This window comes from Asterias amurensis, chromosome 9, assembly GCF_032118995.1.
Source record: "Asterias amurensis chromosome 9, ASM3211899v1".
Classification (NCBI taxonomy): Eukaryota; Metazoa; Echinodermata; class Asteroidea; order Forcipulatida; family Asteriidae; genus Asterias; species Asterias amurensis.
Window position 1 is genome coordinate 1009633 of NC_092656.1, and position 14523 is coordinate 1024155.

At 38.5% G+C, this 14523-nt stretch overlaps 2 protein-coding genes across 4 annotated transcripts in view; one reads left to right on the forward strand and one right to left on the reverse strand.

The window, feature by feature from the left end:
- Positions 1–14523, reverse strand: part of LOC139941425 (centlein-like) — an 81769-nt gene that overhangs the window by 30158 nt on the left and 37088 nt on the right. The window lies entirely within an intron of this gene.
- Positions 1–14523, forward strand: part of LOC139941429 (uncharacterized) — a 33318-nt gene that overhangs the window by 4358 nt on the left and 14437 nt on the right. The window contains exon 3 of one of the 2 annotated variants that reach the window (XM_071937916.1): positions 1589–3802. The exons of the other annotated variant lie outside the window; for it this stretch is intronic. Within the exon in view, the coding sequence (XP_071794017.1) occupies positions 1731–2765 (1035 nt within the window). The 5' untranslated portion in view covers positions 1589–1730 and the 3' untranslated portion in view covers positions 2766–3802. Of the gene's footprint in view, positions 1–1588; positions 3803–14523 lie in introns of those variants that run through there. 2 annotated transcript variants of the gene reach the window in all.

Consider the following 14523-nt stretch of genomic DNA (forward strand, 5'->3'; position numbering starts at 1 on the left):
CACTAGCAGTAATGAGCAGGATATACCAGTTAAAAATTGAACAAGTGATATGGTAGCTTGCAGGCCTGGAAATAACCCACATCACTGACAGCAATTGCCGTGGTGCCATGTGTTTTGCTTTGGTGCCCTTTGCAAAGTTCCAATACAAATTTTTATCTTCTTTATTTAAGGGGAACTTCTATAAAGAAAATTAAAATACAAAACAAATATGCTGTGCCCCTTCAAGAATTAAATTCAAGGCCTGAGCTTGGCTAGAAAGCTTTTCTGGTCAGCATTATTTTAGTGCTTAGCTGCAGTTTGTGCTTAAGCAGCTCTTTTAAGTTCGGCCCTGAGCTGGTGTTCCATTAACAGGTCTCTGGGGCATAGAAAGGGCATTTTTTCAGAGGTGATATTTGAAGAATGTGAAAATTCCTGAAAAGTTACTTGCTGGCCTTGTGTTCCCCTTATGCTAGACCTGGAACCTCCCAGATGTTACAATAGACTCACTAAGGTTTGCAGACTCTGCATTAACAGAAATGCAACTCTACAGGTTTGGGACACAATGTGGACTATTTCTTCATCCCTTTGTGGTAATTGCCCCACTTATCAGTTCAAGAAAAGTTGAAATCTTTTAGGAGTTCTGAAATAAATCCTGAAATCAGGAAACATCCTAAAACATAAAATGGCTGATTTCGTTACTGAAGAATGAGTAGAAGCTTATGTGAGTAGAAACTGGAATTTACTTCTTTGGGGGAAGATATAATCATCTTGTCTGCAAATTAGTGTACTTAAAGTAAAACAAAGGATGGCCAAATGGTAGAATTTGAGACTGGTTGCTCTTGTTCACTGGCAGACTGAGTCAGTGCCAACTGGGAAAGATTATTGGATGGGGGAGTCACATCCCTGTCTCTGGAAGACTTTTGGAACACTCTGTTTTGAGTTTTGACACAATATTTGTCTGGCAAAAGCAAATACGTTAAGCAGGCATTTTTAATTCGCTGCATGTATTTCTTGTCAGGAAAATCGGTATTTAAGTCAGAGGCACTAAACCACTTGACCATTTATGAGTCTTGAAAATTTAAATCACAGCTCTGCGAACTAGAAGTACAAATATGTAATTTGTGACACCCTCCAGGTGTGACAACGCACTTTGTAAAAAGTGCTAATTTCTTATATCATAACTATTGAACTTAACAGGTTTACATAAGGTTTTGTCTCTCGTTGGACTTGCTATCTTATCATTTTGTTTCTTAACATCAGCTTTTGTCAGTTCTACTTTCAAACAGTGGGTGATCCTGACCAATGGAAACAGACAATTTACCAAGTTTGGGGTAAGAGAAAGTCTTTCTCTTTAAAACACGTTGAGAAACACTTCCCTTGATAAGATATCAAGTTTGATGAAAACCTAAACTGTACCAAGAGTGAGGAGATTAAAAAATCCCACCAGATTTGGTTTTAGTTCTCCCGAACACTTAAGTCAAGAATATTCCAAGAATATTCTGAACTATGTTTGAATCCAAAACAAAACGTTCATCTGCCTGTTGACTTCATGAATTCTTAAACTTCAACCCAAATCAACTCATTGTCTGTTTCCATTATTCTGATGCAGGATCAAACACAGTTTGAATGGTTTGGCACCGTCTGATGTCACATAGCAACCAATCACAGGCTACCTAGCAACCAATCACAGGCTACCTAGCAACCAATCACAGGCTAAGCAACAAGGGGCATCGCGCCTTTGAGAGATCAAAATGCGGTTTTGCATGGACCTTATCGCAGTGCTGGGCATCTTGTTACAGGTGACACTGCACGATGCAGTTTCAACGTCTCTCGTAAAAGAGCAGAGTTTCTGTGACGCTTGTTGTTCGGGACCGGCCGGAGTACCAGGGATCCCTGGGACCCCAGGAGAACATGGAAAGGATGGGGAATCAGGAAAGAGGGGGCCGAAAGGTGAACCTGGGCCATATGGGCTAAAAGGGGATCAAGGATTAACCGGTGAAAAGGGGACTCATGGGCTAGTAGGCGATAAAGGAGCTAAAGGTTTCTTCGGGAAACTAGGTCCAAGAGGAGTACCGGGAGAAACTGGGCAGAAGGGGAATATCGGGCACCAGGGCGAGATAGGGTACAAAGGTGATAAAGGAGATCAGGGTGATCCAGGGCCTACTGGTCCAAAGGGGAAACAAGGCGTACAAGGGGATATGGGTCAGAAAGGAAAACGAGGTGAGCCTGGTCAGAGAGGGATCACTGGGAGTAAGGGTAGGCGAGGAGATAGAGGGTTACTTGGGTTACAGGGACCCGTTGGGCCACAGGGGGTTGGTATCCAGGGCCCAAAGGGGAATACTGGGGATAAAGGCTTCAAAGGGGAGCCTGGATTACCTGCCCCTGAGCTCATGCAGTGTGCCTTTATGGCTCATTGTTTTATATCAAGTAGTGATCTCATGCGAGGTAGGAACGGAATGATACCCTTTGATGAAACCATCACCAATATCGGCCGCTATTTTGATTTGGGAATCGATAAATTCACCGCCCCGATCCCGGGAACGTACGTATTCCATTTCTCTACAGACTTTGACAAGGGACAGTTAAAAGTTGTCAAAAACGGGCAGTGGTTGGTCTCGGCCAAACGGTTTTCGAGCATTGTCGTGGAGTTACAAACTAACGACCAGGTAGGGTTGAGTTTGGTGGACGACGTTTTCTTTACGGAAGCTCATTTTTACTTTTCAGGATTTCTGCTGCACATTCAGTTTGAATATTTAGCAAATAATTTGTATGTAACAGCTCACTGAGTAGTAACTCAATTTATCAAGTTACTGTAATGCTTAACTAAAACTATTTAACAGTTGGGGAAAACAGCTGTTATATTATGGCTCTTTGAGCATATGGCAGCTCCCTGAGTAGTGGACAAATAATTTATAAGTTACGACTTATTGAGTATTGGTACTCACTGAGTGTTTGGCAAATGTATATATATTTATAACCCACTTAGTTAACATTGCATTTGAGCAAATAACCAAATAAGTCACAGTTCACAAACTATTGGGCAATAAGTAGGCATATAATTTGATGTCACTCAATCAGTAGTTTGCAAGTATCATGTTTGTCAGTACTTGGCACAACAACTGGCGACTCCTCAGTGAGTTCTTCACGGAGTGAGTCAAAGCTCACAAACTTGCAAATAACAAGTACATTGTTTATGTACATGACTGCAGCTGAAATCAATGGGGAAAAGTCTTAAATAAGCTGGCATACTGTCAAACCTTACACTTTAAAGTTGTAGCCTTCAATGATTAACTATCTTTGAAAAAAGAAAAAAAGTACTTTGTATTTTACAAGTTAGGATACTTGTATTAACTCGTGTAGGATTTACAACGCAAAAACTTTTTGTGGAAATAAGATTGCCTTGGATGTTCTAAGCTCCTAAAATCTGTTACCCTATGTTTTTTAACTTCTCTAAATATTTCCAAAAGTGTTTCATGACTGCCACATCGAAGAAAACCTTACTGTCCTAAAAATTTACAAAGAAGAATAATGTTGTGGTTTTTTTTGTACCTCATTGCTCCTCTGTGTCCCTATTATTTAACAGACCTCTTGCAAATGAAGTCACTTGCTCAGAACTTTGCACATGCTCAGAACTTTGTAATCAATAATTACTTATCAAGTTGTCTGCTGTTATCTAGTGTAAAAAAGTCTCCAACTTGGACAGATTTGTGATGGATGTATTTACCACTGGTCAAATAATAAAAGCATGTCAAATTAAAGAAACACGTTGCCCAGGATCGGTCGTGTTGGTCTATGAAAAGTGTTTTTAACTGTTTGTTATAAAATGCATATGGTTAGAAAGATGTTTTAAAAGTAGAATACAATGATCCACACAAGTATAACTCGAAGTTGCGTGGTTTTCATTTTACCTCGTTGACTAACACGGTCGGCCATTTATGGGAGTCATATGACCCCCATAAATAGCCGGCCGTGTTAGTTCGCAACGTAAAAGGAAAACCGTGCAATTTCGAGTAATACATGTGTTGATCATTGTATTCTACTTTTAAAACATCTTTCTAACCATATTCATTTTATAACAAACGGTTAAAAACACTTTTCAGAGACCAACTCGTCCGATCCAAGGCAACGTGTTCCTTTAAGGTACTAAATTGTATATGTATTTATTATTTTGTATTGTTCAATTTCTTGTCTGACGTGGCTTTTTTGTGTTGTATCTGTTGGCCAACAGAAAGGTTTCAAACCTTTCTAAGGTTGACTAACATCAGTTTAGACTCAATTGTGGTCAAACAGAGCTGCCAACATTTGCATCTTGCAAACAGGGAGATTTGGTACAACAGCCAGTGAGATAAGAGTTACACTTTTTTCAGAAATGTGTTCATTGCAATATGGAAAGATCAAGGAACTTTCTGCAGAATCAGGGATAGTTGGCAGCTCTGGTATTAATATCCTTTTATAGACGATGTGACCTTTGACATTACTCAAAAACCATAACATGATTCCCGCGCATACAGCCGGGCAAAACCTTTGTGTTTTGGCAGCCAGCTAGAAAGTGTATGCAATCTTACCATGACTATGCATACTTTTGCCCGGCGAAACATGACATATGCAATATTTTGTCAACAGAGGGCGGTTTGATTGTAAACATAGGTCACATCGTCTATACTATAATAAGTACAAACAATGTAAGTCTTCAAATTCAGTATACTCTCTTTTTAAACCCATTTTTAAACCTAATAATAGATTTAATTTTACCACATCTGATGTGGTCCTTAACCTGATGAAACATTACAAATCTGTTCACAAAGTTGTATAAGACGTCATAGTAAACATAATTGTGTTGTGCTTAGCTACTTGTGCTTAATCAGCTCAATGAAATTGGGCCCTGTTCTTTACACCTTCTTATGTATAATTCTGAATCTTAAAGATGTCTTTTTATCAGTATGTCATGTCAATCTCTCAACCTACATTACTTTCACCACCTTCCCCCGCTCACACTTCCATTTCTCTGACCCTTGTCATTCCTCTTCAAGCATCTTAAAGCCTCTTAACAGGGATGAATTTATTTGAACTTTTCACACTTAAATTGCTAACCCTTGAAAACTCCCGGGAGAGAAAAGCACTTCTTGAAAAATAGCTACATCTGCTTGGGAATAAAGTCTGGATGAGGCAACCTCCCGGTTGGCATAATGAGGTTTAATTTCTCTTTAGACAATTCAGACAAGCATTTTTATTTTACAAAAAGAAAGAGGAGACTGCTTGGAATACCAAACTCTTTTTTCGTATCATTCAAATTGTTGCAGTACCTGCAAAATAGAGGATTCACAAAAATATAGGATAAACAAAAATAAAAAACGCTTACTAGCTATTGGGCAATCTTGGTGGACTAGTGGTAAGATATACTCTCTAGATTGGCAAAAGTCATGTGTTTGGAACCCCCAAGGGCAATATAAGCGTATTTTAATTTCTTCACAGGACTTGGGTATTTAGTGTTTTATATACACATCAGTGAATGTGTATAACAAAAACATGGAATCTGATCAGCTTATCAAATGCATGCTTAATAACTTGCATCCGGTGTGAAATGAACTTGGTTTGGTGATGGGGTTTAAATTCTCCAGGAATTTCCTAAGTTTTATTTCCTGGGAAACTGGCCCAGTTGTGTGAAAAGGACTTTCTCAGCATTTATGTAATCCATCTACATTGTAGAATTCTATGATCTGCTTTATTTATAAATAGCTTCCAACATAATCTCCACACTTTCCACTTTCTCCAATTCTTCCTGTGTCTCACTCCTAACAGCATTTACCCCCTTCCCATCTCATCCTGCCCCAACCCCAAAATTCATTTCTACCTTATTCATTGCATCCTTCCCTCCCCTTCTGATATAATTTCTTCAATCTCAGCTTCCTGTCTTCCAAATATAGCATTTTTAGTTTAATTTAAACTCACATCACAAATATCCTTCCAACATACCTTCTTATTTCTCAACCTCCCTCTGCTCTAATAGATGTTATATGGGTAAAAACCAAAAATTAATACTCCCTCTGCTCCCCAAGCAGCATATTTTCATATTTCTTTTCCCCCAAGTTTCTGTCTTTCTAAATTTTCAAGATCATCCCGTCTTCCCTCCTAAACTCAAAATCACTGGTCCCTGAATGCAGGCCACTTTCTCAAAATTGTCTTGTCGTTTCTTCATGCATACCAACAACATTTCTTCTTTCTCACAAATCTTCCACGCTCCTCCCGATAGGGTTTCTGTTTTCTGAATGTCATTAGGCTGCCTCATGTCTCGTCTGCATATCTGACTTTTTCTCAAAGAGGTATCCACCTCCATTATGCTGTTAACACCTTTCTTTCTCCCTCTTCAACAAGCCAACTCCTCCGACAAAACAAAACGTCTTTCTTCCACTACCTCCTTGTATATATAGAAATGAACTTCTCATTCTTTGATAAGATTACTCATTTTGATACCAATGATAGTGTACAAAGTAAGCCCTAGTTAAAGGCAGGGTAGACTGTTGGTAATTACTCCACACGTTAATCACCATAGAGATGTTGATAGTATACAACATTGTGAGAAACGACTCCCTTTAAAGTAATGCAGTTTTAGAGAAAGAAGTTGAAGTTTCACCCCCAAAAAATTAAGTTGAGAAAAGCTTCATCAGCCATCTGAAAGCACAAATTCTATGCAACAAGTATGGGTTTTTTTCTTTTATTGTTTTCTTGCAACTTCGATAATCAAAGGAGCCAATATTTTCACAATTTTTTTATTTTCTGCATTTGTTGGGATACACGAAGTGAGGATATTGATCTTTCACAATTACCAAAAGTATACCCTGCCTTAAATATGTTATGTTATCTATCTGTATAACACCCAGTATAAGACTGGAGCACAAGTTTTCCTTTAAAAAGATTTTGCTGTAATTTTCTTGTATTTAATTATGCAAAAACTTGTAATCAAAACCCATTCCCTGTAATATTTAGTCAAAGGTTTTAGTCAAATTTTGAACTGAAAGAAATTCCATTGTATATATAAACAGATCAAATTTGTAAATAGCTTACAGAAAAACTGACAATATTGTCAAGGTTTTGGTCACTCACATGTTAGTTTTTTTTAATGATTGATACAACAGGACTGAAAGTTGCAAGATTCAGTTTGTGAAAGGTCTATAAAAAAATAAGAAAACATCTTTTTTTAAACCTGTTAAAAATGCTGGATTGGTTAGCGGAGAGTATGTGAGGTAAAAAGTATGTATTATAAATTATCATTATAATACAATTAAATTATCCAGATTACTGCTCAGTAAACGTGAGAGAAAGAGAGACAAGAATTTGGCGCCGAATCATGGACAGTATGTATATATGCAAGATAATATTATAAAATGCAATTTATCTAAAATTAATAAATTTACTCCGCAACTGGACCATCGCATTCCTGGTATACTGTATTCAAGTCTAAATATATTCCATGACACCCACAGCGATTGCTGTGGTGCCCTTAGCTTTTGCTGTGGTGCCTGCTCTATATAGATGTAAGGTTTCACTACAAACTACCATTCTCCCCATAGAAATGCCCCCGGACCAGAGGAAAATTATTGTGCCCCATTCAACGAAATCAAGGTTCAAGGCCTATGTATAAGTATGACTCAAGTATGATAAAAAGACAAAGGGGAAAAATGCTTTGATTGCCAGCCCTCCAGGGCTGGGTTTAATTTCATCTGGGAGAGAACAAATTTGCAAAAAGGGATTCCTAGTGCGGAAATGTTTTCGCTGAACTGTTTTAGGAAATATTTTTTAAAGGAAATGTTTTCTCCGGAAATGTTATTTCGTCGGGGATAGATGAAAGGATGATAGGATGGGCGGGGTGATATGTGAAGATGGTTCGGACCAAGATAAGGACCATACCAAGGTAGCCCCATGGTCCACCTTATGCCCCTGGGGTCACCTAAAGGCCCACAGGGTCCCGCTTTTGCCCACAGGGTCTCATTTTACTATAGTTGTCTAATGACTCACTGCTAGGTGTACATTAATTCATGACCTTGGAAAAGAGTCCTTCAAATAATGAGTTCCAGGAATGAGTTCCTTAAAACATTGACACTTGGCAACTACTGGTCCTAAAGCTCTGTGTCTGTCTAGCAGAAATCTAATCTCAGGAAGTTTGTTTTGGCATCAAGGAAAAATATTGCCGATAAGGAGTTATGAAACATGTTGGTTATGTTAAGAGCATATTGAGTAAGCACTTGATCTAGCTTATCTTTCAACACCACTATATTTAACAACTGGTAAGAGACAGTTCTATTTTCCAGTGAGACCGCAAACCTCATTTTTTGACTTTGTAGCAAGTTGCAGACAACAGCCAACATGCCTGTGATTTTTTTTTTTTTTTCACAGGACTCAGGAAAGTACTGAGTATACACACATCGGTGTATATAGGTAAAATAAAGGAATCAATGTGTGGTGAAGAGGTTTTCAACTAGAGGTTTAATCCCAACGAGGCCTGGTTCTTGATAATTTTACCGAGACGGAGTCGAGGTAATCTTGATAATTTTACCGAGACGGAGTCGAGGTAAATTATCAAGACCCAGGGCTCAGCGGGGTTTAAACCACTAGTTGAAAACCAATTCAACACACTTTGATTCCCATTCATAAATACCTTATGAGAACATGTGCGAGCTTGGTGTCGCGCCCATGTTTCAACACTTTTTACTGGTCATAAACAAAGGTTTATACACACCCACGTGACACGCTCTCCACCAATAGGAATGGTGAAACTGTCTGAGGTATTTATAAATCAAAATTAATAACCCATCATATTAGTCATTCAGAGGGGAAAGTAAATGTAATGAATTCAACTAGAAACTGCTGAATGTGTTTGTATCTTATTGGGTAGTTACTGCATTGGCCTGGAATCCATGTACATACATTGACTAGCAATGTACATACATTGGCTAGCAATGTACATTTGACCAGCAATTGGCCTGCAATTATTTTGGGTATTCTTCGGACATAGCATTATGAATTTGTAAAACCCACTTTTTCACTGATTACATTAAAACACATTTTTAGAAGTGAGCAATCTGAATGCTCAACTCTTCATTTTGCCAAACTTTTGACCACATGTGCATGAAATTTAGGTTACATAAAATTAAACAATTCCTGCATGAATCGTTTCTCAGATTTCGGAGGATCAGTGTCAGGTCGCAAATGCTGCGACCAGAGATGCCACCTGGCTATAAAACATGGATGAATTTGTACTTCTTATTTTTGACTTCAAATGAGGGTTACATAGACATAGACAAGAACCAATCTATGACTCTACACCGCCAATGCTCTCCAAGTTAATTCGCAGTACCATCAAAACATTTCTAACCGTCTTTATTTGAAGGTTGAGGTGTCAAGCTTGATCCCCCCCCCCCCACCACCACCATCCCTATAATAGTTGTAGCCCGACCTTGACACATATATTTCCCTAAACATCATAGTGTGGAAAATATTTGCCACTGTGGTGGCAGTATTGAATCGATTTACTTTAAGTAATACCCTGGATGGAAACATGACACTTTGATGTCCTCTGTTTCTCTGTCAGTCCCTGAAAGAAAAAGGTATTTGGCTCAGCAGGATGCCCCCTCTAAGTGGTCTGTCTGCAATCTCTCCAACAAACCAACTTTACCCAACTTTTCGAAAATTATGAGTAGGGGGTTGCTACCGTGCTTTGAATCTTTACTGTTTTCCGATAGTTCCAAGTTCAAGTGAGAATTATTTACTTTGAAAATAAATCCTAAATGACTGGTTACAATCAGAGGGGTTGATTGCAAAGATCAAGGTCTCTGTGGGAAGGTTGAACACTTTGGGCACTGGGTGGCAAACATTGCACCCTGGCATTTCAAACCCGACATAGACAGGAATAAACTTCCCTTAATAATAAACTTGCAAGGTCAGGCCTTCATTTTTTTTTTTTTTTTTTTTTTGGGGGGGGGGCTTTGTAAAAGTGCCTTTAAAGGGAGAGCATACCTTTTGCAGTTACTCCACAAATCAATAGCAATGAAAACTTACTTGATGTGCCCTGAAATTTTACAAAGATAAAAACACACATTCTCAAATATACATCCCTTCCATGTCCCTGTACTATGTACACAAACTTCCTTGTGGAGCACCCTGGGCAGTCTTTAGAATTCCCCTTTTGTTTTCCCTTTTAAGTTTCATCCTTGGTCTGGTCAAGGCACTGAATAGTAAATATGAGTGCTTTGAATACCAATTTCTAATTCATGGCAACAAGTATTTTTCTTTTACATCTTTAAAAGTTCTTTTTTTGTGTGTGTTCTCTGTCCATTTCCTTTTCTTCTTACTGTGCCCGAGTTTCCCCCAGTTTTGCCTGAATATTGAATGCCCAACCCTTTACCCCCAGGTCACACACCTATAATTGATCTCCTTGGATTCTAAAAATAATCAGTAAATCAAGACCAGTGGTTCATTCACAGTTAGATTTTTTTTAGATGGAAACGATCAAAGGAAACAGTTGGGAAAACATCAAACTCAAGACATCTGCTCATTCTTATTTTTAAGGGTGTCAAGTTTGCGAATTAAAGTTTCTCAACTTCCAGCTGCCCATCAGAACGACCTTCGCAATAATCACTTAATTGACTCAACACAAGCAATCTGCCCTGCAGGGCCATCAAACAAACTATTCCAAAAGAGGGGGTGGGGTAAAAAAAGTGCAGAGCGAAGTTCTGACCTATATACTGGTTGGAGGTTACATCACTGATTGGTGGTGTTCTTGTTTTACCACTTCCCATGGACAATCCCATGCTGACATAACACACTGTTTCCCCAAAGAGAAACCCTTTACGTCCCAAGTCATCACCATGTGGTCCATTCCATACCATCGGGAAATGAAATGCAAAAAAAAAAAGAGCTGATATTCCAAGACAAATGCACACCTTCACTTTTGAAGACATTGAGCTACGTAGTCACGCAATCATTATGTAAGTATGGTTTCAATAGTACCTAACCATTGAGTGGCCATCTCCTCCCCATACTATAATAATTGCTTCAAACAGTGTCTGTGTGAAGGCAAACATGGAAAGTGAAGTGGATTACCAATGTTGTTGTGATTATGTTATAAAGGCTTAACCCTTGATGAGTGACACCAATTGAGTTTAATCATCATTCGACACTTGTACCTCATCCCTCATAAAACCCATTACATTTTTACAAGTTGTGTTTCCGTAAAAGCTGGACTAAACCTCTTGTTTGTGCCTAACTACATTAGCTGTCACGCTACCCATTGATGCCTTGTTTAAAATAGCTCTGTATATTAAGGCAGGGGTGGGGTTGGGGTGGGGTTGGGGTGGGGTTGGGGCGGGGGAGGGGCCCTCATGGGTAGAGCTACTATCTGTAGAATGGTTTATATTATTAACAGGGAGATATTTATTAGTTAGACCTTATTCACAAAACGTTAGGTGAGTAGGGCACTCTCAGCTTGAGGTCAAAAGAAGATACATATAGCTCATGGGCTGATCCTGTGCGCAGCGCGTATGCAGATGCGCATTTCAATTTCCATTATTGCATATTAAGAATCATTTAAGAATTATTTATAATCTGTAGGTCTGTAAAATATGTATGATTGTAAACAGTCTCTAGTCCCCAAAACATAGTTTTCTATTATGAGATCCAATAATCATTTGAAGTCCTTTAAAATCACAATAAAAAAAATATTTTTAAACAGCAGAGTTGCATTACAACTTGTCATCGTATCTTTAAAAATGGAAAACAAGCATTGGAAAGTTTCACTTCCGAAGTTTCAATTGTTGTTATTCAATTCAATACAAATCTTCCCAAGATGTTTCCTCAAGAGGTTCAAGCAGGTCAAACAGAAATAATTCTCACGACTTAAGTTTCAACAAATGAGCGCCCGGACATTTAACTTTGAATACTTCACAAATCAGGCCGCCGCCACTGTAATTTTCAGCCCTGAACAGAACCAGAGAAGAGTATGATTTTGTGAAACTTGATGAAACACATTAATTCTCATCTTTCAGATGTTCGTTCTTCTGTGCTATCATGTTATCTACCCCTAATCAGTCAATTTCAATAGATTCCACCAAGTTCAATACTATACAGCTGCAGTTTGTGATAAAAAATCAGCTTGCATAAACTAAATTGAATCATCATGATTTTATCAGCAGATGTAGAAGTTTCCGAATTGAATTAGATCAGCCGCAACAAAATACCGCAGCGCCCCAGGAGAACAATTGGTTCCAATTGGGTTGAGAATTTGGGACACTCTATCAATCTTAGAATGCTTTCTGTAAAATGTATTGCATTGGTCAAAACCACTGAAATAATAGTCTGGTTTTTGTTTGTGAATCGATTGCATATTAATTGGCTGGACCGCAATCAGACTGTCTGTGGGGTGTTTAACACAAACTAAGTAGGATTTGAAACTTTGCTTGGTGGGAGTATGATTAGGTGAGGTTTGCGGTTAGTACCATGTATACTTCTCTTTTAAGTAGTGTTGGTTCAAGAAAGAACCGGTGGTTGACAACTCAACATTTCGATTAGTATACTCTGCAGGAGAGAATTTCACATGGTGCTACCGCAAACCTTATCTAATTAACACAGATTGAAGAATGACTTGACTTTGTGATTGTGCTTTGCTTGTCAAACTTGTCAGTAATGAATGTACAGACGAAATGGAGTATAAAACATGGCCCTGATGCTCTGTCTTTTTGTTTTTATCCCCATCATGTTCATTATATTATATCTTCATCTTGAGGATTTTTCCTTCAGAACAAACCTACTTGAGACTTGTGAAGATAGTGGCATCAGTACATAACAAGTATCTTACATGTAGGAGCAAAGAAACCCTAAAGGCTGAGTCCTCCAAATACATAAAGTGTGATTTTGTTTAAGTTCCAGTCATGTAATTCAAAGTTTCTCTTTGTTTTTTGAAGAAACAGGGATGAGATTTGAGGGATGTGAACAGTTTCCTGAAAAGTAGCTTGTGGACCTGGGTTCCCAGAGCTCAGAACATCCAAGATGTTTCAACTAAGGAGGTTCACCAGAAATACAAAACTGTATGGACAATGTAGACAATTTCTTTCCCCCTTTGGTGACAACTTTACTTCCGTCAACAAATGAACGCTCAAGGTTTGAGAAAACAAACCGGAAATCAGGAAAAATTCTGAGAGATCATATATTGTATGCTTGCAGGCTAACATGCTGTAAATAAATATCAGACTTCCACATGCATGTATATAAAAACATGTACTTTTGATGCAAAAATAACATCTATTGAATCTTTGCAGTACACTGCCTCTAGCCACCGCGCTAGCTTGGTGGTCTAGTGGTAAGACATCTGCTCTAGCAATGCACAGGTCATGGGTTCGAATCCCAGTCCAGTGCTTTGCCTATGGACTTTTGTTTCACAGAACTTGGGAAAGTATTGAATGATAATACATTGCTTGACACACCCCAATGAATTTTTGAGTTTTGCATACAATAACAAAAAATTGAACGGCTAAACCAGTCCCGCATTTTACATCAGCGCCAACTGCGCTGCCACCACAGCCCAGCCCCTTCCCACACTAGCGCCGACATTCTGACAGCATAGATTTTCATATTTTGATAACGAAGTGACAAGAAAAATGTTTTTCTCAACTCCACACATAATACCCCCTCAAGTCCATGACTCACCAATTAAAAATATGGATGGCCCCAACATAAAAAATGTAAACAACCACAATGTCTACGCAGTTCCAGACAATAATATTTGTCGGGACAAAACGGGTAAAAATAAAAATTAATCACTGACTTTCAGTTTCAATCCAGTGGTGTTATCATGAGGTGATCTGAACAATGATTACCCCCCCACATGGTATAATTACTATTGTCTGGTACGGAGGAAGCCGTCCTCCATTCAGAAGGGTGAATGTGATCAATCTTTACCGATCTTGTCTAAAGTTAGAAGACCAGGAAAATAATTACAGGATGGATAAGAAGAGGACAGGAACCCTCCATGTACAAGTACGTCAAATCAAAAACAGTTTTTGCATGTGGAGTTTTAGTAACAGAAATTTGCCTTGAACAGGAAATATTGGAGTGGTGATTTTTAATAGATGGAAATTTAAAAACTGGGTGTTCAAATTGTTCACTAACATTGTACAATACTTTTACATGATATGCCAGATAAAACACAAGGGTGTCCACATTTAAAACAGGGTGTCCCAAAGATACACAGCCACACCTATGGCTAATAATATGAGCTAATGATGAATTTGAGAAGCATATGATACAATTGTGTAGCGTTTTGCTACACATAGGGAAACATTCACTGGTTAACTGAGCATCTGTAGCTATTTACCACGGCATACAAGCTAGTTAAGTTATGAAACAGTAGGCATGAAATTGGATATCCTTTTTGTCTACGTTTTCCAGGGTAGCATGAACCTTTTCTACATCATCCCTTCGGCATCCTTGATGAAGCCTAAGAGGTTCCGCGCAACTAATGTGCATCGCATGAGACAAACTCAATACATATCCTTT